Source organism: Dromaius novaehollandiae, unplaced genomic scaffold (genome assembly GCF_036370855.1).
Source record: "Dromaius novaehollandiae isolate bDroNov1 unplaced genomic scaffold, bDroNov1.hap1 HAP1_SCAFFOLD_31, whole genome shotgun sequence".
NCBI classification, from domain to species: domain Eukaryota; kingdom Metazoa; phylum Chordata; class Aves; order Casuariiformes; family Dromaiidae; genus Dromaius; species Dromaius novaehollandiae.
Window position 1 is genome coordinate 3317911 of NW_026991289.1, and position 26800 is coordinate 3344710.

General features: G+C 54.1%; 2 protein-coding genes across 2 annotated transcripts; one reads left to right on the forward strand and one right to left on the reverse strand.

Moving 5' to 3' along the window:
• The first annotated feature begins 3291 nt into the window (after positions 1-3291).
• Positions 3292-12248, forward strand: LOC135325553 (olfactory receptor 14A16-like). The gene is made up of 4 exons (XM_064503665.1): positions 3292-3333; positions 4219-4359; positions 9112-10026; positions 12156-12248. The coding sequence occupies exons 1-4, from the start codon at positions 3292-3294 to the stop codon at positions 12246-12248; spliced, it is 1191 nt and encodes a 396-aa protein (XP_064359735.1).
• Positions 12249-20143: 7895 nt separating this feature from the next.
• Positions 20144-21079, reverse strand: LOC135325598 (olfactory receptor 14J1-like). Its single transcript, XM_064503697.1, has one exon. It carries the CDS (start codon positions 20909-20911, stop codon positions 20144-20146), a length of 768 nt encoding a protein of 255 aa, XP_064359767.1. The 5' UTR covers positions 20912-21079.
• Positions 21080-26800: the final 5721 nt, after the last annotated feature.

Consider the following 26800-nt stretch of genomic DNA (forward strand, 5'->3'; position numbering starts at 1 on the left):
ACCGCCGCGCCACCCTCCTGCCGAGTGCCGCAGCCGCCCTGGAGCCCGTGGAGGTGGAGCGCGCGGAGGAGGAGGAGGAGCCCATGCAGGTGGACCCTGTGGAGGGGCAGCCCGCCCCGCAGCCCCTGGACCTGCCCCAGGGGCCAAAGAGGAGGAGGCGGTGCTAGCCCGGCAGAAGGCCCCCGCTGCCCACAAGCCAGGGCACGGCCCCCCAGCAAGACCAGGCTGGGGCTGGCACTCAGCCCGGGGGAGCCGAGCCCAAGGCGCCGGCCTTGGAGGCTGAGGAGCGCCGGGCTGCGCGGCACCTCCTGGCCTGCCCCTGACTGCCGGGCACCAACATCTGCCCGGCAGAGGCAGGGCCGACCACGGGGCCACCTCCCTGCCAGGACTCCCCTCCACCTCCGCTGCAGGACGGAGACAGCACCAAGGAACGGCTCCCACCAGCCTACCACAGCTCTCTTCAGGCGATAAGTTAGTTAGGATTATTAGTATTTTAGGATTAGGAAGATAAGTAGTATGAAGATAGTGTAGGTATAGTTATTGTAGTCTTAGTGGGTTCTTAGGCAGTTACTTAGAGAATTCTTAGAGCAGTTGCGGGGCGGGGGGTCTAAGTTCGTAGGTATTTGGCTAAGTGTAGGATAGAGTTCTTATTTTTAGTTCCCCTTGGGTCAATTATTTCTTATAGGCATCCTAAGTAGCATTGGCCATAGTTATTGGTTAGAGCTATTCGGCACCATTAGGAGCATTAGTCCTAGTTATTAGTTATAGTTATTCTTAGTCAGATTTAGGGCATTGTTCTTCTTACTGTAGGACAGTTCATGTTAGGGCCCTGTTATGGTGGCCGACAAGCCTAGTTTCCATAACAATTTTGGCACCCCCGATGGGACCCTAGGCAACCACTGTCAGGGCCTCTCATCTCCAAACGATCATCTGGTGCCATCGGGTGAGTTCACCTGGGATCTTTGGCACCGAGAGGCACCGAAAAGGTGAGTCTTAAATTCCCGCCTAAATTCTAAATCCTGGTCTGGGAACAGTGCACTGAAGGGGTACGTGGGCTGATCACCGTAAGGCGTACCAGGCAGGGGGTACGCGGGCTGGCCACCGTAAGGCGTACCATGGGGACGGGTGCGAGTCCCATCCCCAGGGTTTGAGTGGGTTTTAAGTCCCAGCTCGGTCCGGCCGGAGAAGGGGTGCGCAGCTTGATCAGCATAAGGCGCACTGCAAAACTGTAAGACAGAAATCTAGAGTCACTGTGACTGGTGTGAGCGTGAACAGTGCTCTGTGTGTGAGTGCGTATAGCTTGGGAACCGATCGGGGCACCCATTGGCTGAGGAAGCCGCCCGCTGCGAAGGGACAGCAGTCCTCGCAGTTAAAGACTCGGGGGGTGGGAGTGTGGTTCCCAGAGAGTGAGAGAAAGAGTGTGTGTGATTAAAGGAAAAAAAAAAAAAAAGAGTTGGTCCAACTATGTCAAGAGGATTGCCCATTCCTGACAAAGGAGGAAAACTCAGCAGAACCCAGCAAGGGACTTTGGATCAGCAGGCTAAACTGTCCCACGATTTTTTTTTTTCCACTAAAATGCAAAAGCGCCACAAAAAAATTATCATATCACAAGGGACTAGGCCCAAAACTTTATTCAAAGTTGCCCTGATTGCCAAAATGTATCCCTGTTACCACCATACTTAGGGACCAACCCTCGAGGCCTGCAACCCTGCAGTATTTGGCAGACAGACGTTACCCGTTATGCCTTATTCAGAAAATTGAAATATGTCCATGTCTCTGTAGATACCTTTTCCCATTATGTTGTCGCTATTGCCCATGCTGGGGAAAAAAGCCATGATGTATGTCGTCACTGGCTTGCCTGTTTCACCACAATGGGGGTTCCCACTCTAATTAAAACTGACAATGGTCCCGCATACAACGAACGCGGGCATTTCCTCAGACCTGGGGGACACTCACGTGACCGGAATTCCCTATTCCCCAACTGGCCAGGCAATAGTGGAACGTACCCATCGTACTCTAAAAAGGGGGAATAGCCCCAGTGCCTCCCCACAAGAGCAGCTATGGAAAGCCTTATATGTTCTCAACCTCTTAAACCGTCATACAGACCAAAGTGCAGTTAATAAGCATTTCTCACACCCGACGTGACGAGGACAGCCTCAGGTTCACTACAAGAACCTGGAAACAGGTCAATGGAGTGAACCAGTAGACTTAATAACGTGGGGGAAAGGTTATGCTTGTCTCTCTACAGGTAACGGGCCTCGTTGGATGCCTGCACGGCTGATTCGACCTGTTGACGCATCCCTCAAAACACCAAATGAGGACTGAGAGCCAGTTAAGATGAGTCCATGTCGGGACATTTTCTGGCAATACCTGCCTGCCTCGTGCAGGGTCAATATCGATTCATAAAAGCTTACCGCGACTACGCGACCTTACTAATAAGTTGTAGATAGAATCAGAGTGGAACCCTTTTGAGGGACAGGACTGGACGTTAGGTTTGGGGTCGTGGGTTAAGAAGGTACTGGCATGTGGATTGGTAATCTTGCTAAGATTTCTAGCCCTTGCTATCTATCTTCCCTGCTTAATAAGCCTTATGCAGAGAAAGACTCGAAGGACTTTGCATCAAGTACTTGTTGTACAAATACACACTGCACTGGCAATATTTAGTTTAGAAAATAAAAAAGGGGGAGATGTAGGGGCAGACAGCGAGGGATTGGACAAGATAGAGTTAAGGAGCTGAAAGCCTTGGGAGGAATAAATAGCAGTATGTAGATAAGGTAGTAGCCGCACGGGATGAGAAGGAGTGATGATGGGAACATGACCTTTGAGAAAGTACCGATCTGGGCTAGAGCTTATATAAAGGGCTTGCTTGCTTGAATAAAGTTGATTCTGATCCAGCACATCGGAGTCCGTGAATCAGACCGCCACAGTGTTGGTCTGTCTCAGGTGCCCGAACCTGGCATTTGTCCTTGCTGAATGGCATGAGATTCCTGACAGCCCTTTCCTCCTGCCTGTCTAGGTCCCTCTCAAAGGCAGCCCTCAACAATAACACTGCTCCCACGCAGTTTGAGGTCATCTACAAACAGGATAAAATTTGTTCCCTCCAGGTCATTCGTAAGGGTGATAAGCAGGACAGGCTCCAATGGAGACCCTGTGGTGCTCCATTTCTCTTCTGGCCTCCAGGAAGAGCACTACCCACTCACCACCACCCTCTGAGCCTCATCATCCAACCAGTTATTTGGCCAATTGGTTGTCTACCCACTGAGATCATAAAGTCCTACTTGGTGTGCGAGTATGCTGTGGGAGGAAGTGTCAAAAAGCCTTCCTAAAGTCAAGGTAACAGACGTTCACTCTTCATTCATCCACGACTATAGATTTTTTTTTAACACAGAAGGCCATCAGGTTGGTGAGGCATGATTTACCCTCAGTAAATCTATGCTGACTGTTCCCTGTCACCACCTTCTCCTTCATTTACCCAAAATGGGACCCGAGATGGATTGATCCATGACATTCTCCTGATCAAAGTGCAGCTGGAGAGTCTGTAGTTCCCCGCACTGTTCGTTTGGCCTTTTTTGAAGATGGATGCAACATTGGCCTTCCTGCAGGCATTGGGACCTTCCTGAGCCTCCACAGCTTTCCAGGACGATAGAGAGAGGCCTTGCTAGATAGAGGCCAGTTCTCTCAGCATCCTTGTCTGCAGCCCATCCAAGCCCATAGATTTGTGGTCTTGCAAATAATTCCTGACTCTACCCTCCTTCATTCCAGGTTGTTTTTGTCCTGGGGAGTCCTTAGTATAGGCACAATGGTGTGGGAAACATTCTTGGCAGAGCCTGAAGCCAAGGGATTGAGTTCCCCACACCTATCTGCATCTGCTCTGACCAGATTCCTCTTCCCCACTTCCCTGGACAATATTTCTGAATTCCCCCTTTGCAGGCTCTCCCTGCTGCCCATTCCTGTGTGCTGCCTTCTTGTACTGTTGTTCAGTTGTGCATTTAGCCACCCTGTCTCCTGGGATGTCTGCTTGTTCTGCTGGGTATCAGAATGGGCCATTCTTGAGCTTGGAGGATGCTGCCTTAAAGACCTGCCAGCTTTCCTGAGCTCCTTTTTCCTTCAGAGCTGCCTCCCATGGGATTCCTCAACCAGTCTCCCCAGTAGGCCCAAGGCTGCTCCTCTGACATCCAGAGTGTGGACTTTGCTACTCTTCTTCCTCGCTCCCCTCAGGAGCAGGAGCTCCACTACCTCGTGGCCACTGCAAGCAAGGCTGACACTGATTATGACACCCCTAGTCATTTCTGCCTTCTTTGCAGGTTCCAGGTCCAGGAAAGTGTCACCCTTCTTGACCTGTCCTGCTTAGCTGTGCTCGTGAGTTGTCCTCCACACCCTCCAGAGTCCTCTTGTACTCTTTCTGCCTTGCTGCATTGCCCTCCCAGGGAATGCCAGGGAGATTAAAGTCTCCCCATAGGAACTGGGGTCTGTGATCCACAGAATTCCTCAGGTTGCCTAAGGTTGCTTTTGTAGTTCTGCAACAGCTTGTGCATCTCCCCTTCCTCTTGTTCTGTGGCTCAGGCTTTGTGCCTTTGTGTATATTTGGGCTGCAGAACCTCAGCTGTGGCACCAGGGCTGAGTGCAGCGCTGTTGCTGTGAAACCTGTTCCCCAGAGCCAAGGACACCGTGTATGCAAAGGCCAAAGTTCAGCACAGAGACCTGCTGGCGTAGAGTGCAGATAGCAACAAAATGATGATATGAGGCACCCACTAAGGGAGCAAAGCCTGCAGTACTCAAGGCCAGAGAGAACCAGAGCTGGGCCATGCAGCCGTGGCAGGAAAAGTGTTTTGTACCCAAGGTGACTTTGCAGCACCTTGGGGCCTGTCACGGAGGTGACTGGATGTCCAGGAAGGACAAGGTGCCACTAAGAACATCCTTGGGCCTGAACAGCCTGCAATCTAGCCACGCTGTAGCTGCATCATTAGTACAGTCCCTGTTCATATCACTGGGGGGTGAGAAAAGCTTTAGGGAGAGGAGAACTAGATGGATTGGAGAGTGTAGGCATATGTGTGGAGACCTTGGTGCAAAGTACCTTCCATCTTTGCAGCATGCTTGGGTGTAGATGCGATAGACTTTGCCTGAAGGCAGTGGTGGGAATCCTTTGCTTGGGAAGAGGTAGGAGACTCGCGATGCCCTGGGGTGTTTGTCCAGCTACCACTCCAGAGTGGCATGATTTTCCTGTAGGTCCTGAGCTGTATCTGCTAGAAACATGGTGGTTGTGCTGGACACCCTGTGCATGTGACATGGCCCTGCAGGCCTGTTGTCATTGCATTAAACCAAGTGTCTGCACTGAATTACATCAGCTGTTTGCAACATCAGGATCTGCACAGGTCTCAGCTTCAGGGTGAGCGGAGCTCTTGCAGGAGTAGGCAGCTAGTGTCATTTCAAATGGCCAAGGAGATTCTCCACCTGGCAGCTGATGCCCCAGAAAGATGTGGGTTTCAGAGCTGTTACATCAGAGCAAGGAGAGACTGGTACATGTCTTGGACTACCTCTGACACTTCAAATGTCAGAAGCTGTTTGTGTAAGACCAGCTGACTCCCACCCTCCATCTCCATTGATTCCAATGGGAGCTTAGACAAGAAGCAGACAGTCACACTATGCACCCCAAAACTTGGGCAAGGGGAATCCCACCTCCTGTGAGGCTGTGGAGGGCATGAGAGGGAACTGAATCCTACTGCATCCCGGGAGCTTCCGAATCGGTATTTAATGCCTAGCTTGACTCCTCTAAACTAATTGCTAAAGCATGAACAAATGAACTCCCTTCTTCTCCCTGGCTACATGTCCTGTCTTCTTATGACATGGGAGCAGGCCCTTCCAGAGTGGGACATTTCCACCTGTCCCAAAAACCATCTTGTGATGAGACAAACTGGAATGCTGAACTCAGTCTCTCTCCACTGTTTAGGGAGGGACCATCGGTGATTATTTCAGGCTACTTGAATGGAGATTTTCCAGGGCTGACCACATGATCTTCCAGGAGATGTCAGCCCTGGAGCCCCAGGAACTTCTTGAAGGTGCACAGGGCACAGAGAAAGTCACGTCTTTGCTGGGCCTGGCTCCTGGGACTGCGGGAGCCCATGGCAACCTGGCAGGCACTGCAGAGAGACAGCTCTGTCCAGGAGTAGCTCCTCTTAAAGGAGCAGCAAGACTCAGGGTGCTGCCTGCAGGCGCCAGGATGAGAGGAGCGACTCAGAAGTGAAAGACAGTCAGCAACAGGAGGACAGCTGAGAGCAGCACACTCTGAGCAGAAATCCACACTGCCCTTGACACAGTAAGTCTCTGGCTGCAGGACAACACTGCTGTGGTTTCTGGAGGGCTCTTCTGCAGCTGGCACCTTCCAGAGCTGATAGGGTCTGTCAGGGCAGCTCTCCCAGCTTCTCCTGTTTGGAGCAGGTGGTGCTTTAGAGCGGAGATTCCCAGCCGCACCGTCAGATTGACAGGGCATCACAGCTACCTTCTTGAGGGGATGGTGCAGGGGTGTGAAGCCAGGGAGTGCACCCAGGTCTGCACGACCTGTAATTCGGAGCAGTGTCCCTGTGCCCCAGGGTGCTGTGCACCCGGGGCAGTGACTCCACTGCCTGTGAGGGTCAGCACTCAGCCTGCCCAGGGAACTCCCCATGGTGGTGCTGCAGGGAGAAGCTGTGGGTGGAAGGAGTGACCCACATTGGGGCAGGTTCATTCTCCTGCTGAGAGGGTGCTGCATGGCTCAGGGCTGCTCTCAGCTCTAGCTCACCCCCAGGACATTTTCTGAAGGGGACTTCTCAGGAGCAAGGTATATGTTGGTCATACGTGCAAAGGGCAGAGCTTTCCTTCCTGAGTCTGTGCTTAATCTCCCCATCTTTTGACAGGGCTGCAATGGAAACAGAGGTGTTTAGTTTAGACAAGAAACTGCGACTCCTAAACTGTTTCACCACTGAGAGATCAAAAGGTCTGCAAGGAACCTCAGCAAATCCCTTCAGCCACCCCTCTGTGTACACGCAGCATCACCATAATCTTTGTTAGCCTCCTCAGGGTTGGTCTTAGCTGCTCCTTACACATGCAAACCTGAAGATATCTGCCCCTGGGACAGTGCCAGGCAGCAGCGGGATAATGCATGAAAGAGAGGAAACTTCTCACAGGAAAGGCTGTGGGAGGGTGGATGTGGGCAATTCCCTGACAGTTTCTGCAATGCAGATGCCTTCCCCTGAGCCAGCCCCTGTGTCCCCTCTGCCACCTAGCAGAGCCTCTGCCTGCAAGGCCACAGCATCCAGGGCATGAGATTTTGCAGTCCAACCTCCAGGAGAGCAGATGTGCCTCTCTCCTGTATGTGCCCATTTTACCACTGCCTGACAGAGTGGCTGAGAGCAAAACCTCCTCTGCAGGGGGATGTGCACAGCTGAGTAAGATGCAGGCTTTCCTGCGTGCCCATCTGGAGGTGTTTGCATGGGAGCGAGGGGTCCAAGATCCCTTCTAGCCTGTGGGTCTTTGGGCCATGCAGTCTGTAGGGCTGGAGAATGTGCCAAGCCTCCCTAAGGAGACATCCTCTTTTGGGCAATGCACTAACCCAAACACTTTTGCCCCTCAGGATTCTCTAGTAATGGAAAAAGCCAAGGATTTCTATCCCTTCAATAGATGTGCCCCATGTGTGGTGAGTAAGCCCCTCTGCTACAGCCCTTCTTCTGGAGAATGGGTTGTGAAGATGTTGCAGACCCCTTCCACATTAGGAGTAGGCTTAATTGGAGAGAGGATGTGGACACAGAGCTTGCCTGTACCCCCTGCCCCACAACCCCTATTGTGGCTGCAGATGTGGTGCAGGTGGTAAACTGATGTGAGGATAGGATCTATCTTAGTGGAACGAGGACCTCTGCGATGGGTCCTGTAACCCCTGCCTTCATGTGCCTGTTTTCCTCCCTTGCACCGAAAGGGAGCTGGGGGTGGTTGATTCGGATAGAGATACCTCTGTTCAGAAGGGTGAAAGAGGAGATGGATTCCTCCCAGGGTTCTTCTCTTCCAGAGGCTGATGGGCTGGATGCTAATGTCATCTCTTCCTCAGGACATGGAGAGTATTCCCACGGGGTCACTGTATGAAATCCCCCTCACTCAGCTCAGGTCATCCATCCCCAGAAACTGCCCTCCCACCCCACCCCCAAATACATGTTGCTGTTTGCTATCTGCATGTACCCAGTGTGGCAGAGCATCTGGTGAGTGCTAAGGAACTGAAGTTACAGATGAGTTTCAAATATGAAAAGGCAGTTTTGTTCTGGGGTCATGCTTGTGGTTTTGGCTGGGTACCAGGGCTACACTTGTGTGCACACCCAGAGCACTTCGGTCATTAGCTCCTTGCCTGGCCCAAGAATTTCCTGGCCAGTCATCTGCACAGGTGAGACAATAGGTTGTCCTGAGACGATGGACCACCTTGAAACTAGGTGCTTGACTGGACCTAGGCAATTAAATATTTGACTGAGAGTTATGGCAGCCCTGCAGGTAGGAATTTCTGTAGGTTGTAGAAATCCCCCCATGGCAAATCTTGCTGTGTCTAGTCCAATTTGTATGCTGAAATGTGTTGATAAAAATCCTGGGTGGGGTATCCTGAAGTGTCCTTGTTGCAAAAGTGATCAGAGTGTGCATAGCTAAGACATTTGTAAATAGTCCATACAAAGTGTTCCTGCAATTATTGCCACATACTATGTGGTTAAGGTGCATCAACAGCAATGAATTATGTATGTGCTGGGTGGTCACGTGGGTTCCCAGCCAACTGGAGTAGAACTGAGCCAACCAGGGGTTCAGGAGTCTCACCTACTCCTGCTGACAGCACTGCAAGGACACTTTGTCACTGCACAACGACTGACCATCCTGTTTTGATTCTGAGTGTGTGTGTAACAAGCAGTGCTGACTGCTCTGGAGCCCATGGACAGAGGACCCTGTTCCCCATGGTATACTCTGAAAGCAGAGATTAGAGCAGAAGTAGAGGAGGTGAAGAGAGGTCCTCCTGGTAAGGAGAAAGGACGTGTGGGGAGTTGCTCTGAGAAATGCTGTGGGTTTTGTTCCAAGTCAGTCCTAACTTGTCAATATCTTTTCCTCCCTGCACAGTCCTCCAAAGCGCAGAGGCAGCAAATGTCCAACAGCAGCTCCCTCAATGAGTTCCTTCTCCTGGGCTTTGCAGACAGGCGGGAGCTGCAGCTCTTGCACTTCTCGCTCTTCCTGGGCATCTACCTGGCTGCCCTCCTGGGCAACAGCCTCATCATCACAGCTGTAGCCTGTGACCACCACCTCCACACCCCCATGTACTTCTTCCTCCTCAACCTCTCCCTCCTCGACCTCGGGTTCATCTCCACCACTGTCCCCAAATCCATGGCCAATTCCCTGTGGGACACCAGAGTCATTTCCTACACAGGATGTGCTGCCCAGGTCTTTTTCTTTGTCTTCCTAATTTCAGCAGAGTATTGTCTCCTCACTGTCATGTCCTATGACCGCTTTGTTGCCATCTGCAAACCACTGCACTACAGCACACTCATGGGCAGCAGAGCTTGTGTCAAAATGGCAGCAGCTGCCTGGGCCAGTGGTTTCCTCTATTCCGTGCTGCACACTGGGAACACATTTTCCATACCACTCTGCCAAGGCAACACCATGGACCAGTTCTTCTGTGAAATCCCCCAGATCCTCAAGCTCTCCTGCTCAGACGTCTACCTCAGGGAAGCTGGGCTTATTGTGGTTAGTATCTGTTTAGCTTCAGTGTGTTTCATTTTCATTGTGCTGTCCTACGTGCAGATCTTCACTGCTGTGCTGAGGATCCCCTCTGAGCAGGGCCAGCACAAAGCCTTTTCCATGTGCCTCCCGCACCTGGCCGTGGTCTCCCTGTTTGTCAGCACTGTCATGTTTGCCTACCTGAAGCCCTCCTCCATCTCCTCCCCAGCTCTGGATCTGGTGATGTCCGTTCTGTACTCAGTGGTGCCTCCAGCAGTGAACCCCCTCATCTACAGCATGAGGAACAAGGAGCTCAAGGAGGCACTGAAAAAACTGATTCAACTGGTACTAGTTCAGCAGCAATAGGCTGCTCATCCCTCTTTGTAAGTGACTTGAATTTATCTCAGACAACTCTTGTGCTTTGGGCATTCTCCCTGTGATAATCATGTTTGTACAGAAGTGTTTGAATTCATCCCACTTCTCCAGAGGCACAAACCCAGCCTGTCTGAACAAGAGGCTTTCTGTGAATATGTCTATCACTGTTTCGGAGCTGGCCTGGTTCTAATAAAAGACTATTTCCTCAGTGCTGTGCTTGAAAGTTGATTTCATCTTCCAAGGCTGGAGCCAATAATTCACTCAAGGGTTTTCACCCTGAAAGGGCCTGTTGCTTTTCCAGGGCTCTCCATGGGCTCAAGGCAATGAGCTCATGGGGTGCTGTGTTAGGGAATGAGGGATGCATTCAGCTCTCACTTGTGGGTGCCCAGTGTTCCTGGAGGTGCTGAATGGTCAAGCGGTATCTGCCTGGGACTGTCTGCCCTATGGCAGGGCTGGTGACAGATACCCACAGTGGGGACCCTGCAGGCATGGGGAAGGGAGCCTGGAGAGTGGTTCATGTCACCTTCATTGAAACACCGTGGACTCACTAGGGACACACCTGGACACAGCCTGAGCCATCTGAAATGTCCTGTGATTGCTCAGAGCATCATCCACACCACAGACCCCTTGGTAGGGGTTGTCAGGTGCAATGGTGCCTGTCGAGCTGGGCCTGCTTCTCGCCCCAACCACCATGGCCAGTGTGGAGTCACCCCATGGCCCTGGGGCACCACAACCCGCTCGCTCTGCAGAGCAGCACCACCAGCTCGGGGCCCTGCGGGGAGCATAGGGGAGGCTCCAGGAGTGGCCAGGCAGGCCAGCACTCATGCACTCCCTGGGGTGAGGACACACATCGGTGGGTTTGTGGGGCAGAACCAGGTCTCGTGGAGGGGAAGCAAGACATGCTGGGCACAGGAGAGTGGAGGCCATTTCCAGCCCCGGCTGCACAGCCCAGGTTTATGGGCGAGTTTTGCTGTGCGGCCAGCTTGTTCCTGCTGGGCTCAGTGCTGGTATCGAGGGGAAGAGCCAGGCCTAGGCAGCCTCTCTCCTGGCCCAGACCCCAGCAGACCCTGGGGATGGCTGTGTGCTAACCCCTGTGTGGGGCATGGCCAGGGCTGGGTAAGGTGCAGAAACTGTGGAGGCTGCCAAAGCAGGAGGGCTGTGGGGGACAGGGCACCAAAGGCTGTCGCAGGCACTGTGCCAGGGGGATGTTGGCCTGGCCGACGAGCTTTTATTCTTGCTCCAGCTGCTGGAGCAGAGGCCGAGGACCAAGAGGTCCCTCAGGCAAAGCTGTGCTCCTTGGGGAGCTGCCCTGAGCACCGCAACAGGCAGAGCACACTCCTTGTATGTCCCCGTCCTGCTGGGAGGGTGGCACGGGCACCAGGGAAATGGCCTGTTTCTGCCTGGGCTCAGTGCAGGAGTTTGGCCTGTGAAGTGAATGCGACAGCCACTGCTGCTGAAGCACCGGCCATGACCCCTCGCTGCAGCCCCCACTGTCCCCTGCCCCTGCCGACCTGCCCCTGCCAACCTGCCACCACCCCCGTGCTGCCTCATCCTCTGTCCCTCTTCTCCCCACTGCAGGGACCAGTGATGCACCAGGAGCTGGCACAGCCCCACAGCCGCTGCCCGGCCCCTGGCCCTCCCCTCCTGCCTGCCAAACATCACATCCATCTTCAAGAAGGACAGGAAAGAGGATCTGGGGAGTGATAGGCTGGTCAGCGTCACCTCAGTCCCTGGAGAGCAAATCTTCCTGGAGCTAGTTCCAGCCACATGAAGGCGTTGGGAACAGCCAGCATGATGTCATCAAGGTCAAATCGTGCCTGACCAATCTCACTGCCTTTTGTGACAGAATGACTGGCTGTGTGGACAAGGAGGGGTGCAGTGCATGCACTCCTTGAATGTAGGAAGGCCTTTGACATGGTCTTCCATAACATCTTTGTAGCCAAACTGGGGAGAGGTGGGGTAGAGGAGTAAGCAATGGAGGGTGTGGGAAATGAGCTGGAGGCCGCCTGGCTCAAAGGGTGGAGAGCAGTGGTACAAAGCCCAACTGACTAATTGTTACCAGGGATGTTCTTCAGAGGTCAATACTGGAGCCAATGCTGTTTGTCTTTGTGAATGATTTAGATGGTGGGATGGAGTGGACTCTCAGCCAGTTCATCAATGATGCCTAATTGGGGCGAGTTGCTGACCTGTTGGAGGACAGGGCTGCTAAGCAGAGGGGCAGCACAGGCTGATGATACGGGCTGATGGGAACACGGGGAGTTCAACCAAGTCCGGTCCCTGAGATGAAATAACCCCCAGCAGCAGGACACGCTGGGGCTGACTGGCTGGAAAGCAGCTTTGCAGGAAAGGACCTGGGGGACCCGGTGGACAGCAAGTTGACAAGAAGCCAGCAGGCTGCTCCTGTAGCAAAGATGGCCAGCCTTATCCTGGGTTGTATTTGTAAGAGTGCAGACAGCAGGGCAATTGCACTGGAACAGATGAAATATCCTGGCAGCCTCGACCAAAGAGAAGCAAGATAAAGAAAGGTCAGAAGATGACAAGCCCCATGGGCAGGAGGGGACCGGCAGTTCCTGACAGCGCAGCTGCAGCAGCAAGCTCTCAGGCAACAGCCAGGACATGCACCACACAAACAGCACACCTCAGAGAGGAGAACAGCACTTGGCTTTTATTGTGTGCATGCAGGCACAGATGACAAGGGGCAGCTCCTCACTCATCCTCAAGCCTGCAGCCTTTCCAAACACACTGTGCTGTTTGCACAAGCCAGAACACCCCAGGGATATGGGAGCAACGGCAGTCCCTGAGCTCCTGCGACAAACTTGCCCCAGGGCAGGGAGAAACTGAGAGCTGCAGGACACAGCTGGGGTCTTGGTGCTGCAAGCAGGCAGCCACTGGCCTGCAAGGGCCCAGAGGAGCCTTGGGAATGGGCCGTGCTCACTGCTCCAGCGGAAGGCGAAAAACCCCCAGGGACTGCTGCCAATGTGTCCTGGGGGAAAATTCCTTCCTGACCCCAAAGCTGGCGATCGGCTGTTCCCTGTGCATGTGAGCAAGGCCTGCCTCCCGGCCAGCCCTGGGAGGCTTCTCATGCCCACCAGGGCTCGAGACACCAGCGCTGCCCAACCCCTTTCCTCTCTCAACCTGCAGCCACCTTAGGGGCTCCAGAGAGTGGCCAAAAAAAAAAAAAAAAACCACACACTGACAGAGCTGGGGGGAAACAAATCTTTCCCGGGCCCTGCAGGAAACCACCGGCTGCTCCAGAGGGTTGGCGGAGAGGTATGACACTGAGGATAACCACCTGGAACAGCCTCACATCCCATGCCCTGCATTTCCTGGGTGCTGCATCTGGCACCGAAGCAGATCTGCATGGGGAGCTTTGGAACGGTCTTTGGCTGCCGAGAAAGGATGTCCTTGTTCTTTGCAGGCCCTCGAGTTCACTTTTCCCACTGATCTCCTGCTGAAAAGGCCTGGTGCCCTTGGGCATCTCAAGGTGTGTGGGGGTCTTCTCATGCCAGCAAGGGGTTGCTCCAGTCTCTGAAGGACCACAGCTACATCCGGCTTGGAATCCGAGCCTACTCGGAGCATGACTTGGATCAGAGCACCTGCAGACAACTCCTCCAATGGAAATTCTTCCACAATCCAATGGCTACACAAGGGCTGACTCAGCTGTGAGATTCAGCCCGTTGCCTTCCCGTCAGGAAATGCCTGGGCACAGTCTCCGCTCCCAGAGGAATGGCTGCTGACAGTGGCGGGAGGTGTCACTTCCATTTCCCACAGGAGGCATGCAGAGGTCAGCAGTGCCCAGCAGCGCAACACGAGGACAGGAGCAAAGCCTTCCAGCCTGCTTGCCTTGGCCTCGTTGGGTCAGCTCAGCTGATGGGGCTTTGAAGAGACCTGGAGCTGGCAGATGCTGACCTGCCTCTGCTTTCCGGAGAGGGAAAACACTGTGAAAACATTGCTGTCACTTGGTATTGCTCTCTCCGTCTTTGGAGGAGTCCCAGGCAGAAGAGGAACAGGATCAGCAGTCTTTGTGAGGCTCAGACAAGCCGAAGGCCCAATCTTAGAGCAGGTGCTGGGCACTGCAGCAGGACTCTCTCGCCCCAAGTCCGTGCTTCCCAACAAAAGCCCTTGCTGGCACAGGCCCTTGTCCCATCAGGCTGGAAGCACTTCCTCTGAAGAAAGAAGGCTATCGGTCCCCAATCAGCAGGCAACCTCTTCTCTGCCCGTGCTGCTGCAACCTCCCACAGGTGCAGACTGGCACGAGACGCCAAGCACAGGCAAGGAGAACTGGCACCTCCGAGAGTCCCTTGTCCTCAGGGGGAACATTCATGCAGTGATGGGGAAGGGCCACCTGATTGCCAGTTCCAGCAGCTCTGCGAGGCTTTGCCAGGGAGCTCGGACCTCCCATCTGCATCAGGCTCTCAGCAGTCCTCATCCCAGGCAGCCATTTCCTGAGGCTCTTTCCAAGACCCATCTCTGCTGTCCCAGGTCAGGCACTGAGGGCCACTTCGCTCAGCAGGCCAGCAAAGGTGCTGCACGCGGGGCAGTTGCCACAGGCCAGGTCGTGGCCACTTGCCACGAGCATCACGAGCTGCTCTAGGTCATTTGACTGAAAGCACACACAGAACACTGCCTCACAATATGCATCATAGTACCCATTGCTGACTCCTGCCACCACATTGAGTCCTGCAATGAGCCAGCAGATTCCTGTGCACTGGAACCTGCATTCCAGTGGTGGCAACAAGGGCCCGGAAACGGCTTCAGAAAGAATGAGAGGGCTGTTATCTTTTTGCAGTCTATGGAAGAGCCGTGTTTCCCTCTCCCAAGGAGCAGTGGAATGGAGCTCTCCCTGGGGAGCTGCAAGTGCAGAACAGCCCTGCGTGACACTCAGCAGGCAAGCCCGCTGGAAGAGCATGATTTGGAGAGACATGTGGGCACAGGCAGCCTCTCTGATTGGCTGGCTTGTCTCCCTCCTGTTCGCTGGAGGAAGGAAGCACTCCACAGTCAAACCCCGCACAGCTCCTGCAAACGCCCAAGCAGTCTTACTCGAGCCCTGCGCAGTGCACTGCCTCCAAGCTCTGCACTAGCACCAGAACACAGCACCGCGCACTTCAACCTCAGCATGTCCCTCCCCGCTGACCTCTCCTGCAAATGCCGCTGCCACAGCTCCCAAGGTGGAGCAGCCCCAAGACAATTTCCACCATGCCCCTTGAGGGCCGGACAAGCACCAGATGCCTGAGGTCACCACAAGCTTTCAGAGGACAGCTCCAAACACCCAGCAGCACCCCCTGAGCCAGCACAATGCAGAACACAGCCAACCTGGGAGCTCCGGAAAGGCAGGGCTTTCTCCACCCCAAAAGCACAGGACAGCTCGGGCTTTGTCTCAGCACTGCTGAAGCTCATGCAGTCTCCTCAGAAAGCTCCTGCCGCAACACCAATGGCCACCACAAAGGGAGAAACAAGGGCAGCAGGGGCAGAGCAAGAGGAAGGCAGAGCTTTGTTGCAGTGCACGGGAAAGTGGTTGGGCCAGCACCAGGCTCCTCAGTTCCCTGCAGTCTCTTGCCAATGGGAAGTGCAGGCCAGTGGGGCCAGAGAGATCACTAGTGCTTTGGGGCTGTCACGTCTCCCTCATGGCCTGAGGAGGCTGCAGAGTGGTGCACCTCTCTTGGCTAGGCCCCTTCTCTCGCTCTCCTTGGCAAAGAGGCATCCTAGGGTCTCACCGTGCCTGTCTTCTGCATCCTGGTTTTCTTCCGGCCGTGTTTAGGCAGTGTTAGGGAGCGGAGTGGCAGACACAGGCACTTGACGAGTCTGTGAGGCAGAGCAGTGAGTGGTCTCAGCAGCAAAGCCGGGCAGATAAGGTGCAAAGCAAGGGCTGGAAGGAAGGTGAGCGGAAGGCCAGGAGGAGGTCTCCGTACCAAATGGAGGTGCAACTGCTGAGTGCTTCCATCGTTCGGTGGCCGGAGGTGCAGGCACTGGTGCCCCCGCATGTCCTGCGACAGTGCCCTGCTCGGAAGCCATCGATAGCCCTGCTGCCCTCGCAGGGGTGTGTTCGTGCCCAAGGACAGCCTGCCGAGAGCCTCCCGAGAGCCCTTGGCTGCAGGCAGCTCTGTGCTCTGGCAGGGGGCCCGGGAGGCTGCGCCTCTTCTGCTGCCCCGGGGCATTGTGACTGCGTTGCCGGGGGACAGCACTGTGACATGGGGGCCCCGGGGCCTCGCCGCAGCCTCCCCTGCCAGCTGCCTGCTGGCCCAGCATCGGCACAAGGTCCCTAGGTGCCAGCCCTCGTGCAGTCCCTGTGCCCAGGACGCCAGGGCAGCTGGTCCTGTCCTTGCATGGCTGCACACTGGGCATGCCCAGGAAAGCCTGCTGGGCTCCTTGCTCTGTGTCCCTGTGCACCAAGGTGCCCCTGTCACTGCAGGAAGGGCAGGAGTCCAGTCAGCTGCTGGCTTTGGGCAGTGGCTTCTCTCGCAGCTCCACCAGCAGCCGGGGAGCTTGGCAGAGCTAGGCACAGTGCCAGCAGCTGGGCAGCAGTGACCTGCTGGCAGGTGGAGGTGGGGGTGCTGGAGGGGAGGGGCGAGCTCAGTTGTTCTGGGCACCAGAGCGTGGCCGCGGGCCACGGGTGCAGGCCCATCTTCCGCCCTGCCTCACAGCATCAGGGCCAGGGCCCCAGCCGGACTTTTTCAGGCACAGAGCAGCAGCAGGTCCAGCAAAGAAGGGCTCTCTCTTCTAAACACGGCCAGCATAAGCACAACCTCTGGAAGGTACACAGTGGCCTGTCAACACTAAGACCATGCCCTGAGACGGCTGCTGCCAGGCCTTCCAGCTGTTGGCGTGTGCAGGTTGAATCACATGTGCCTAGGATTTTCCAAAAGGCCTGCCTGAAAGTCACTGGCCTGAAAGGGCCCCAGGACCCCTTATGACACCCCAGCCATGTCCCTGCTGCTGGTCTCTCACGTTCTCACACATAGGTGACCCTGCCATTGGCATCCAGGAATGTGGGAAAGGCTGTTCTCCAGGATTTGCTTGCTCCTGCACTGTCTTCCCAGGAGCTGAGAGATGGCCTAGGAGGTAGCAGTGTCCTGGCCCCAGGCACACGTCAACACCTTCACCTCACGAGTCGTGGGACTGGTCCCTCCTACTCCAAGTCCTCTGAGTGGCCAGCTGGTCTCCAACAGGGTGATGAGCCTGAGGTCTCCTTGCCCACCCAGAGGGCATGCTCCTGGGGGACTCCCATAAGCACCGCTGGCTGCTTGTCCTCAAGCACCTGGCCCAGGAACTGTCTGCAGGAGGGAGATGATCAGTTATCACAGCCCCAGGCAGTGCAGGGCCATGAGGATCCCTCCAGGCCTGTTCTTCCAGCACTTCCTCAAACAACATGCTTGAGAGGAACAGGAAGGGACAGGTCCCATCTGTGCCCATCCAGCCGGCTGCAGGGAACACCTGGGGGACTTGGTTTAGTTCAACACAATGCAATTCTGGGTGTAACGGCAGGGCTGGCAGTCACTGGTGCCTTCCCCGCCACTGCAGGAGCTGAGACTGCTCCCCAGTGCTGAGGGGCTAAAACAAAAGCTTTACGTGCACAGAGAAAGGCTGGGAAATACTGCAGGTCTTGCTCAGGCCGCACGTTACGGGATCTGCTTCTGAGGGTGTCTCAGTGGTGGCTGTGATGTGACTCAGGTCCCTTGTGAGCCACACATTGGAGGCATCTCGTAGTCTTCAGCCACCCTGCACTTTAAGGTCCCAGGCTGAAATCTTTGCCTGGGTGCCCAGAAACTTGTCCCTGGCTGGAAGAGGTCTCTCAAATCCTGCTGCCCTCCATCCCACAAGGGGTGTCAGGAAAAAACCCTCCTTCCTGCAGGTGCTGCTGGTCATGGAAGAAATGGCCTTGCCAGAGAGGAGGTGAATCCACCTATACTTGGAGATGTTTACTGGTGGGACTCCTGGCCTGCATTCCCCCTCTTTTGACTCATTTCTACTTTCTTCCTCCGCCTCTCCCACAGAAATGTATCTGACTCTGTGAGGTGTGTCCTGAGCCCACGGCATGAGCAGAGGAAGCCATATGCAGCCTCGTGGCTCAGGGTTGGGCTCCTTGGCACCTTGGGAGGGTCACTGCCGCTTGCTTTTCCCAGGCCTGTGCTGTGAGGTCTTGAGCACCCATTTCCTTTCTCAATGGGCTCCTCAGGCTGCCCAGATCATCAGCGTGGCAGTGGCCTGGACTCGGCTCTTTCCTCACAGTCCTGATCTATTAGGCAAGGGGAAAAATACAGCTCAGTGTAGACTGAGGTGGGACCAGAGGAAACATCACTGAAGAGCACAAAAGGCATCAGGTAGTTTATAGTCCCCCTCAGGAGATTCAGTCCTAATGCTTTCTTTTTCAGACTAGAATCCATCTTGCAGCCACTGGAGGCAATGGAAAGGGGTTTGGGGGCTTCTTTTCCCCTCACTGGTGTGCTTGAGCATGAGGCTTTAATCTTGGATTAAGTTAGATTAGCAAAGTCATGTTCTATCACTACAAAATCATCATCCTGGCCATGCTATTAGAGGTAGAGTAAACCAGAAGTCTCCCGTGAGCAAGCCTGGGACATCCAGCCACTTGGCCACTGGCAGAAATGCCTTTTTCTGATTGTTTTGAAGTGCTTGCAGTACCTGGGCACTTGCTGAGCATACCACTCTCTCCAACATGGGTAGTCTGTGAGTTCTGCTCTTTCTTTATTTTGCTCCTCTTTGGTTGAGGCTGCCAGGATATTTTGTGTGTCCCACTGCGCTCGCCCTGCTGCCTGCACTCTTGCTAATACAACCCGGAAAAACGGTGGCTGTCCTTGCTACAAGAGCACCCTGCTGACTTCTTGTCAACTTGATGTCCACCACAAGCCCCAGCTCCTTCCCTGGATCCTCTTTCTTGTCCTTCTTGAAGATGGGTGCCATGTTTGGTGGGGGAGGTGGGGAGGGCCAGGGCCGGGCAGCGGCTGCGGGGCTGTGCCAGCTCCTGCTGCACCGCTGGTCCCTGCAGTGTGGGGAGAGGGGACGGGAGATGGGGCAGCACGGGGGTGGCATATCCCTGCTCTCTGGAGAGCCTTTCCCCAGGTGAGTGTGTCCGTGCAAGGGTGCTGGCCTGCTCAGCCATTCCTGGACCCTCCCCTGTGCTCCCTGCGGGGCCCGAGCTGGCGGTGCTGCTCTGCAGAGCGAGTGGCTGTGGGGCAGCAGGGCCACGAGGTGACTCCACACTGGCCATGGTGGTCAGGGTGGGAAGCAGACCCAGCCGCATGGGCATCATTGCATGTAACAAGCCCCTACCAAGGGGTCTGTGGCCATGGATGATGCTCTGCGCAGTCTCAGGGCATTTCAAATGCCTCAGGCTGTGTTCAGGTGTGTCATTAAATATAGCCCATGGTTTTGGATTGAAGGTGACCTGAACCACTCTCCAGGCTCCCTTCCTGTGCCTGCAGGGTCCCCAGTGCCGCTTGTTGGATTGCAGAGCTCTCACTAGTCTGGACATTCATTGGTTTATCCTTTCACCTTTGGGTGACTCCACCTGATTTTGAGAAGCTCCATTCACTGCCCAGGTGGTGCCCTTGGAGATGCCCTGTGCTCTCCTGGGGGCTCCAAACTCCCTTCGAGAATGACAGACATCTGTCTCCAGTCCTGTCATACGGGAGATACTGCTTGACCATTCAGCACCTCCAGGAACAATGGGCGCCCACAAGTGAGAAATGAACCCAGCCCTCATTTCCTAACACATCACCCCTTGAGCTCATCGCCTTGAGCCCATGGAGAGCCCCAGAAAAGGAACAGTCCCTTTCAGGGTGAAAGTCCTTGAGCACATTTTTGACTCCAGCTTTGGAAGGAGAGCCCAATCTTCAAGCACTGCACCGAGGAAATCCCCTTTTATTAGAGAGGCCAGCTCTGGCATAGTGATAGACACATTCACAGAAGGCCTCTGGGTCAGATAGACTGGGTTCCTGCTAGGAATTCCGGCACTTCTGCCCAAATGTGATTATCACAGAGGGACTGCCCAAAGCATAAGAGCTGTCTGAGATGAACTGGAAATCACTTGTGAAGAGGGATGGGCAGCTTATTCCTGCTGAAACAGTACCAGCTGAATCAGTTTCCTCAGTGCCTCCTTGAGCTCCTTGTTCCTCATGCTGTAGATGAGGGGGTTCACTGCTGGAGGCACCACCACATAGAGAACAGTCACCACCAGATTCAGAGCTGGGCAGGAGAGGGAGGAGGGGTTCAAGTAGGCAAATATGATAGTGCTGACAAACACAGAGACCACAGACAGGTGCGGGAGGCACATGGAAAAGGCTTTGTGCCGGCCCTGCTCAGAGGGGATCCTCAGCACGGCCGTGAAGATCTGCACGTAGGACAGAACAATGAAAACAAAACACCCAAAGACTAAGCAGGCACTAAATACAATAAACCCAAGTTCCCTGAGGTAGGAGTCTGGGCAGGAGAGCTTGAGGATCTGGGGCACTTCACAGAAGAACTGGTCCAGGGCATTGCCTTGGCAGAGTGGTATTGAAAATGTGTTAGCAGTGTGCAGAAGAGCATTGAGAAAACCACTGGCCCAGGCAGCTGCTGCCATTTTGACACAAGCTCTGCTGCCCATGAGTGTGCTGTAGTGCAGTGGTTTGCAGATGGCAATAAAGCGGTCATAGGCCATGACAGTGAGGAGACAATACTCTGCTGAAATTAAGAAAAAGAAGAAAAAGACCTGAGCAGCACATCCTGAGTAGGAAATGACTCTGGTGTCCCACAGGGAATTGGCCATGGATTTGGGGAGAGTGGTGGAGATGGAGCCAAGGTCAAGGAGGGAGAGGTTGAGGAGGAAGAAGTACATGGGGGTGTGGAGGTGATGGTCGCAGGCTACAGCTGTGATGATGAGGCTGTTGCCCAGAAGGGCAGCCAGGTAGATGCCCAGGAAGAGCGAGAAGTGCAAGAGCTGCAGCTCCCGTGTGTTTGCAAACGCCAGGAGAAGGAACTCATTCAGGGAGCTGCTGCTGGACGTTTTGTTCTCTCCAGGCATGGGGTACTGTCCAAAGGAGAAAATACATTGAGAAGTTAGAAGAGAATCTTCAAGCAAGAAAAACTCAAATTGTTGCAGTTCTCATACAACCCCCCACATTGCCGCTGTCTTTACTGAGAGCATCTTTGTGCAGCTCCCTTGCTTGGGCTCCACTTTGCACTGCCTGAGTGTGCTGCTGTGAGGAGCAGGGGCCTCTGCCCGTGGGCTGCAGAGGAGTCAGTCCTGCTGTGCAGCAGTGGGCACAGGGGAATGGGGGTGACTAGCTCTGACATTCACCATTTCTGTCAGCTGAAATACACTTGTCACATAGAAGTGCTTTTCAGCATCTTTACTGTGAATTCTAAAGAACGATGTTTGAGGAACAGAGTTTCAGGGATTTTTTATTTTCTTTGAGATGCCCTTGTCACCCCCGGGGACTGTTCCTCAAAGCTAGAAATCCTTGGCATTTCTACTGTGAGTCCCGAGAAAAACGGATTCACTGTCCCTTGTTGCAGCGTGAGGACAGCTAGTCTGTCTATTAGTCTTATTCCCAGCTGTCCTGTGCTCCCACCTCGTCGATCTGGTGGACGATCACACCCATATGTTGCCCTAAAAGAAAACCAGCCACTGCTGAGAGCAGAGCAGTCCAGTTTCAAAGTGCAGGTCTCCAACCTTCTCACCCTTTCTCCAGGCACCAGAGGGAGGTCTCCACACTCCCCCTCTAGCCAAGGACACACAGGGCTCTTTTCAGATGCCCATATGCAGCCTCCCACCATCATCTCCATACTCTCAGCATCTCTGTATCGTCTTCACAGTCTCTACAGTTTTATCGATATGCTATGAGACAGCAGTGCCTTTTTGGAGGGCAGCTTGCAGTCTGGCAGGACACCACAGGGAAACAGTCAAAGGACTATCAGGACTAAAGATGGTCTCTCCTTAAGGGAGGATCAGCTCATTTCCCAACCCCACAGACTGCATTTCCTGGAGCCTCACAGATTAGAAGGGGGCTGCGGACCCCTCACTTCCATGCAGACCCCTCTGTTGCCCAACTCACAGTGATGGTGTCTGAACTGCAGCTGAAAACCCATCCATCCTGGAGAGCCTGAGAGAAGAACAGGAGCAGCATGGACAGGAGAGGAAACAAGGAGCAACCCCATGATCCTGCTGCCAACAGAACTGACCATGACTTGCCCAAATCCATCCTCCCACAATGATTCTGTCAGCAGTTCCCTCTCCTTCCCTGCCCAGCTCTGCTGCCTGGAGCAGTCCCTGCTGGGACCTTTCTCTGTCCCAACATCATTTCCAGTCAGTGCTCACAGACCACATCACCCCTTCTGTGTGCTCAGATCTGCCCTACAGAAACTTCCCAGGACAGTGCACTGTCCAGAGGTGTCTCTGTGCCTGCAGTTCATGAGGAGCAGGTACCACAAACCCCAGGGAGACCACACAGGTGATGCTGATGCTGTCGCTGGAGGTGGGGTTGAAGGGGTTTGCTGAGCTTTCTCCCAGACCTCCCGATCTCTGAGAGGGAAGGTTTGCGAGTCCCAGATCCTTGCCAAAAGAGAAAACTCTCTTTTTTTCTCCGTGCTAAAATTAGGGAGAAAACCGAAAACACAGACACCAGAAGGAAAGCTCCTTCCCTTGGAAGTAGCCCTTCTCTTGATGCTCCTCTTGAAAAGACCCCTTGGACATGTCCTGTGCATGAGCTAGAGCTGTGAGCAGCCTTGACCGATGCAGCTCCCTCTTGACAGGAGAATGAACATGCCTGGCCGGGGGGTCGATCCTCTCACGCAGAGCATCTCCCTGCAGCACTGACCCTCGCAGGCAGCAGAGTCACTGCCCCGGGCACACAGCACCCTGGGGTGCAGGGATGCTGCTCTGACTCATGAACCTGGGTAGACCTGGGTGCACAGCCTGGGTGTACACAGCCATCCCTGGGAGAAAGCAGGATGCCCTGTCCCTGTGACGCTCTGGCAGGGAATCCCTGCTCTGAAGCATCTCCTCCTCCTGCTATGTCCTGGATAATCCAGGAGAGAGATCATTAAAAATCCTATCAGCCATGGTTTGGGCTGGGTTCCGAAGACCCCTCCAGGAACCTCTGGAGCATTGCCCTGCAGCCAGAGACTTACCATGTCTAGCGCTGCGAAGATTTCTCCCACAAGGAGCTCTGCTCTGTCCTCCCACTCCACACTGCCTTCCACTTCTCTCTGCCTTCTCTCATCTCATGTCAGCAGCAGCAGGCAGTGCCCATAGCCCTGCTGCTCCTTGCAGAGGAGCTGCTCCTGCACACAGCTGTCTCTGGGCAGTGCTGCCAGGTTGCCATGAGCTCCCTCCATCCCAGGAGCCTGGCCCCACTCAGGAGCAGAGGCCCAGCTGAAGACACAAATTTCCCTGTCCCTTGTGCTCCCTCCTCCTGGGAAATGTTCACTGCAATAAACTAAAGTAATCACTGATGGTCCCTCTCTAAACGCTGAAGGAAGACTGATTGCAGCATTGCAATTTGTCTCATCAGAGGAGGGTTATTTGCAAGAGTTGGAAGTGTCCCACTCTGTCAGCCCCTATTCCCATCTCTTAACTAGGCAGGACACCTAGATGGGGCCAAGAAGGGAGACAAAGGGAGGCAGCTGTGAAGGGCAGAGTTGCTCAGGGATTTGGACAACAGAAACATGCTGAAGATCTGCAAGGAGAAGTGGCAAGGTGTGCAGAGGGGGCATGCCAAAATAATCACCGATGGTCCCTCTCTAAACAGTGGAGAGAAACCGATTCCAGCATTGCCTTTTGTCTCATCAGAGGATGGTTATCTACGAGAGGTGGAAATGTCCCACTCTGGAAGCCCCTCTTCCCATCTCTTCACTAGGCAGGACACCTGGATGGGGACAAGAAGGGAGTTCACTGACACATGGTTCAGGTGTTGATTCAGATGAGTCAATCTGGGCATGTCATGATGGTTTAGAAGTCTCCGGGCTGGAGTGGGATTCAGATCCCTCCCATTATATCCACAAAGACACAGGAGCTGAGATTCCCCTTGCTAAGCTGAAGCGTGCACAACAGAGAGATCTGTCCACGATCTCCTTGTCTAAGCTCCCTTTGGAATCCCTGGAGATGGAGGATGGGAGTCAGTTGCCCACACACAAACACCTGGTGACATGTGAAGAGACAGAGATGGTACAAGGCACGTGCCAGTGTCTGCTTGCTCTGTTGGAGTGACTGTGTGACCCCCATCCTTCTGGAGCCTCAGGTGGGGCCAGATGGGGAATTTCCTTGGCCATCTCAAAGGACACTAGATGCCCACTACTATTCGAGCACCACTCACTATGAAGCTGAGACACATGGAGATGCCTGTAGTGCAAACTGCTAATGTAATTCAGTGCAGACACTTGATATCAAGACCTCAAAATAGTCGGGCAGGTCCATGTCAGATGCCTGGGTTTCTAGCACAGCCACGTGGGTGGGACCTATGGGGAAAAAATGCCCTTTTGGAGTGCTTGCTGGGCAAACACCCCAGGTTATCTCAGGTTTTTCTACCTGTGCCCAGGCAACAGAATCGCACCACTGTCTTTAGGCAAAATCCGTCTCGTCCGCATTAGTGTGCTGCATAAATGGGAGGCACATCCCACCAAGGTCTCCGCTCTAGCCTCTGCACCCTCAAACCCTTCTTGCTCTCTTCCACATGAACCTCCTCTTGCCCCCAGACGACATGGGCTAATGATGTCCACAGGGTGCCTGGATCACAGGCTGCCCAGGCCCAGGGACTTCTTCAGAGGCACCTTGTCCTGCCTGGAGATGGATGCACTTCTCTCACAGGCCCCATGGTGAGTCAGCTCAGGCAGCAAACCCCTCTCTTGCCATTCCAGCACAGCCCAGCTCTGTTTCTCCCTGGCCTTGGGCACTGCAGGGTTTGCTCTCTTAGTGGGAACCTCCTTTCACCATTACATTGCCACCTGCTCTCTATGCCAGCATGTCTCTGCTCTCAAGTGGGGCCATTGTACACACAGTGTCTTTGGCTCTTGCTAACCTGTTTCACCATGACCAGTGTGTTCTCTGTGTCACAGCTGAGGCTCTGCAACCCAAATGTATGCACATGCAGGCACCCTGGGGTACACACAGGAACAGCTGGAGATGCACAAGCTGTCAGAGGTCTGAAACATTGCTGGAATGACGGAGATGTGGTGGGATCACTCACAAGATGGGAGGGCGATGCTTGTAGGCTACAATCTCTTCAGGAGAGGCTGCCAGGAAAGATGAGCAGGGGTGAATGCCCTTTACGTGAAGGGTCGGCTTGGGTGTGTGGAGCTCTTCCATGGGATGGATAGGGGTTTGGGTGAGAGCTTGTGGGTGAGCATCACAGTAAGGGTGACATCATGATGGGAGCTACAGACCACCCAATGAGGGTCAGGAGGTGGATGCAGTCTCCCATAAGCAGTGTGAGAAAGTCTGTTGATCACAGGCCCTGGTTCTTGTGGGGGCACTTTGATCCGCCTGACATGAAGTGGAAGGGCAAACAGCAGAGTGCAAGCAGGCCAGGAGGTTTCTGGAGGGCATCAAGGACAACTTCTTTGCACAGCTGCCAGATGAAGAGATAAGGGTGATGCTTTCTTGTATCTGGAAATGTGAAACAGGGAGTAGCTGATCAGGGATGGGATAGTAAGTGTGAGCCTTGCCTACCGTGACCATGAAAACGTAGAGTCCCAGATCCTGAGGGGAGTGAGGAAGGACAGTAGCAGAGTACAGACCCTGGACTTCAGAGGAACAGACATCCTGAGCTGTTCAGGGGACTGGTGGGGGATGCCATGGGAGGCAGCTCTCAAGGGCCCAGGAGCTCAACAAAGCCAGCAGGTCTTTAAGGACAGACGTGCCAAGCACAAGGATGGGCCATCCCGATACTCGCTAAAACCAGCAGACACCTCAGGGGACCAACTTGGCTACACAGGGACCTCACACCTGAGCTCCAGGGTAATAGGGCAGCATGCAGCAGGGGCAAGAAGGGAGAGGCAAAGGAGGCATTTAGAAATATTGTCCAGCATCATAGGCTTGGTGTTAGGGAAGAAAAAGCTCCCGTAGGATTGACACTTGCAAGGGACGTCAAGGGCATGAAGATGAGCTGCCACTGCTCCAGTAAAAATCGAAAAATAAAAAGGAATATATGGCCTCCCTGCTAAATGGGACAGGGAATCCTCTAGCAGCAGATGCAGATAGGTCTGAGGAACTCAACCCCTTGTTAGCTTTTGTGTCCACAAGCAAGGTCTCCCAGGATGTTGTGCCTTGAGTCAGGACTCCAGAGGAGAAAAACAGCCAATGGTGGATGAGGTTAGTGAGGGATTCCTTGTGAGAACTCAAACTACACCAGTCAGTGGGGTTGGATGAGCTGCATAGGAGGATGCTGTGAGAGCTGACTGCTGTCACTGCAAGGCCACTCACCACCATCTTTGCAAGGTTGTGGAGATGGGGTGAAGTCCCAATGACTGCAGAAAGGCAAATGTTGCATCCATCTTCAAAAGAGGCTCCAAGGGCAACCTGGGGAGCTGCAGGCAGTGCAGCCTCACTTTGGTGAGGAGTGAGTTATGAAATGAATCCTCTCAGATCACAGTTCTGGGCACATGAAGGAGAAGAAGGTGCCTGGGAACACTTAGCATGGATTTACCCAGGGTAGATTGTGCCACAGCAACCTGATTGCCTGCTATGAATAAATAACTGCATTTGTGGATGGAGAACAGTAAATGTCTT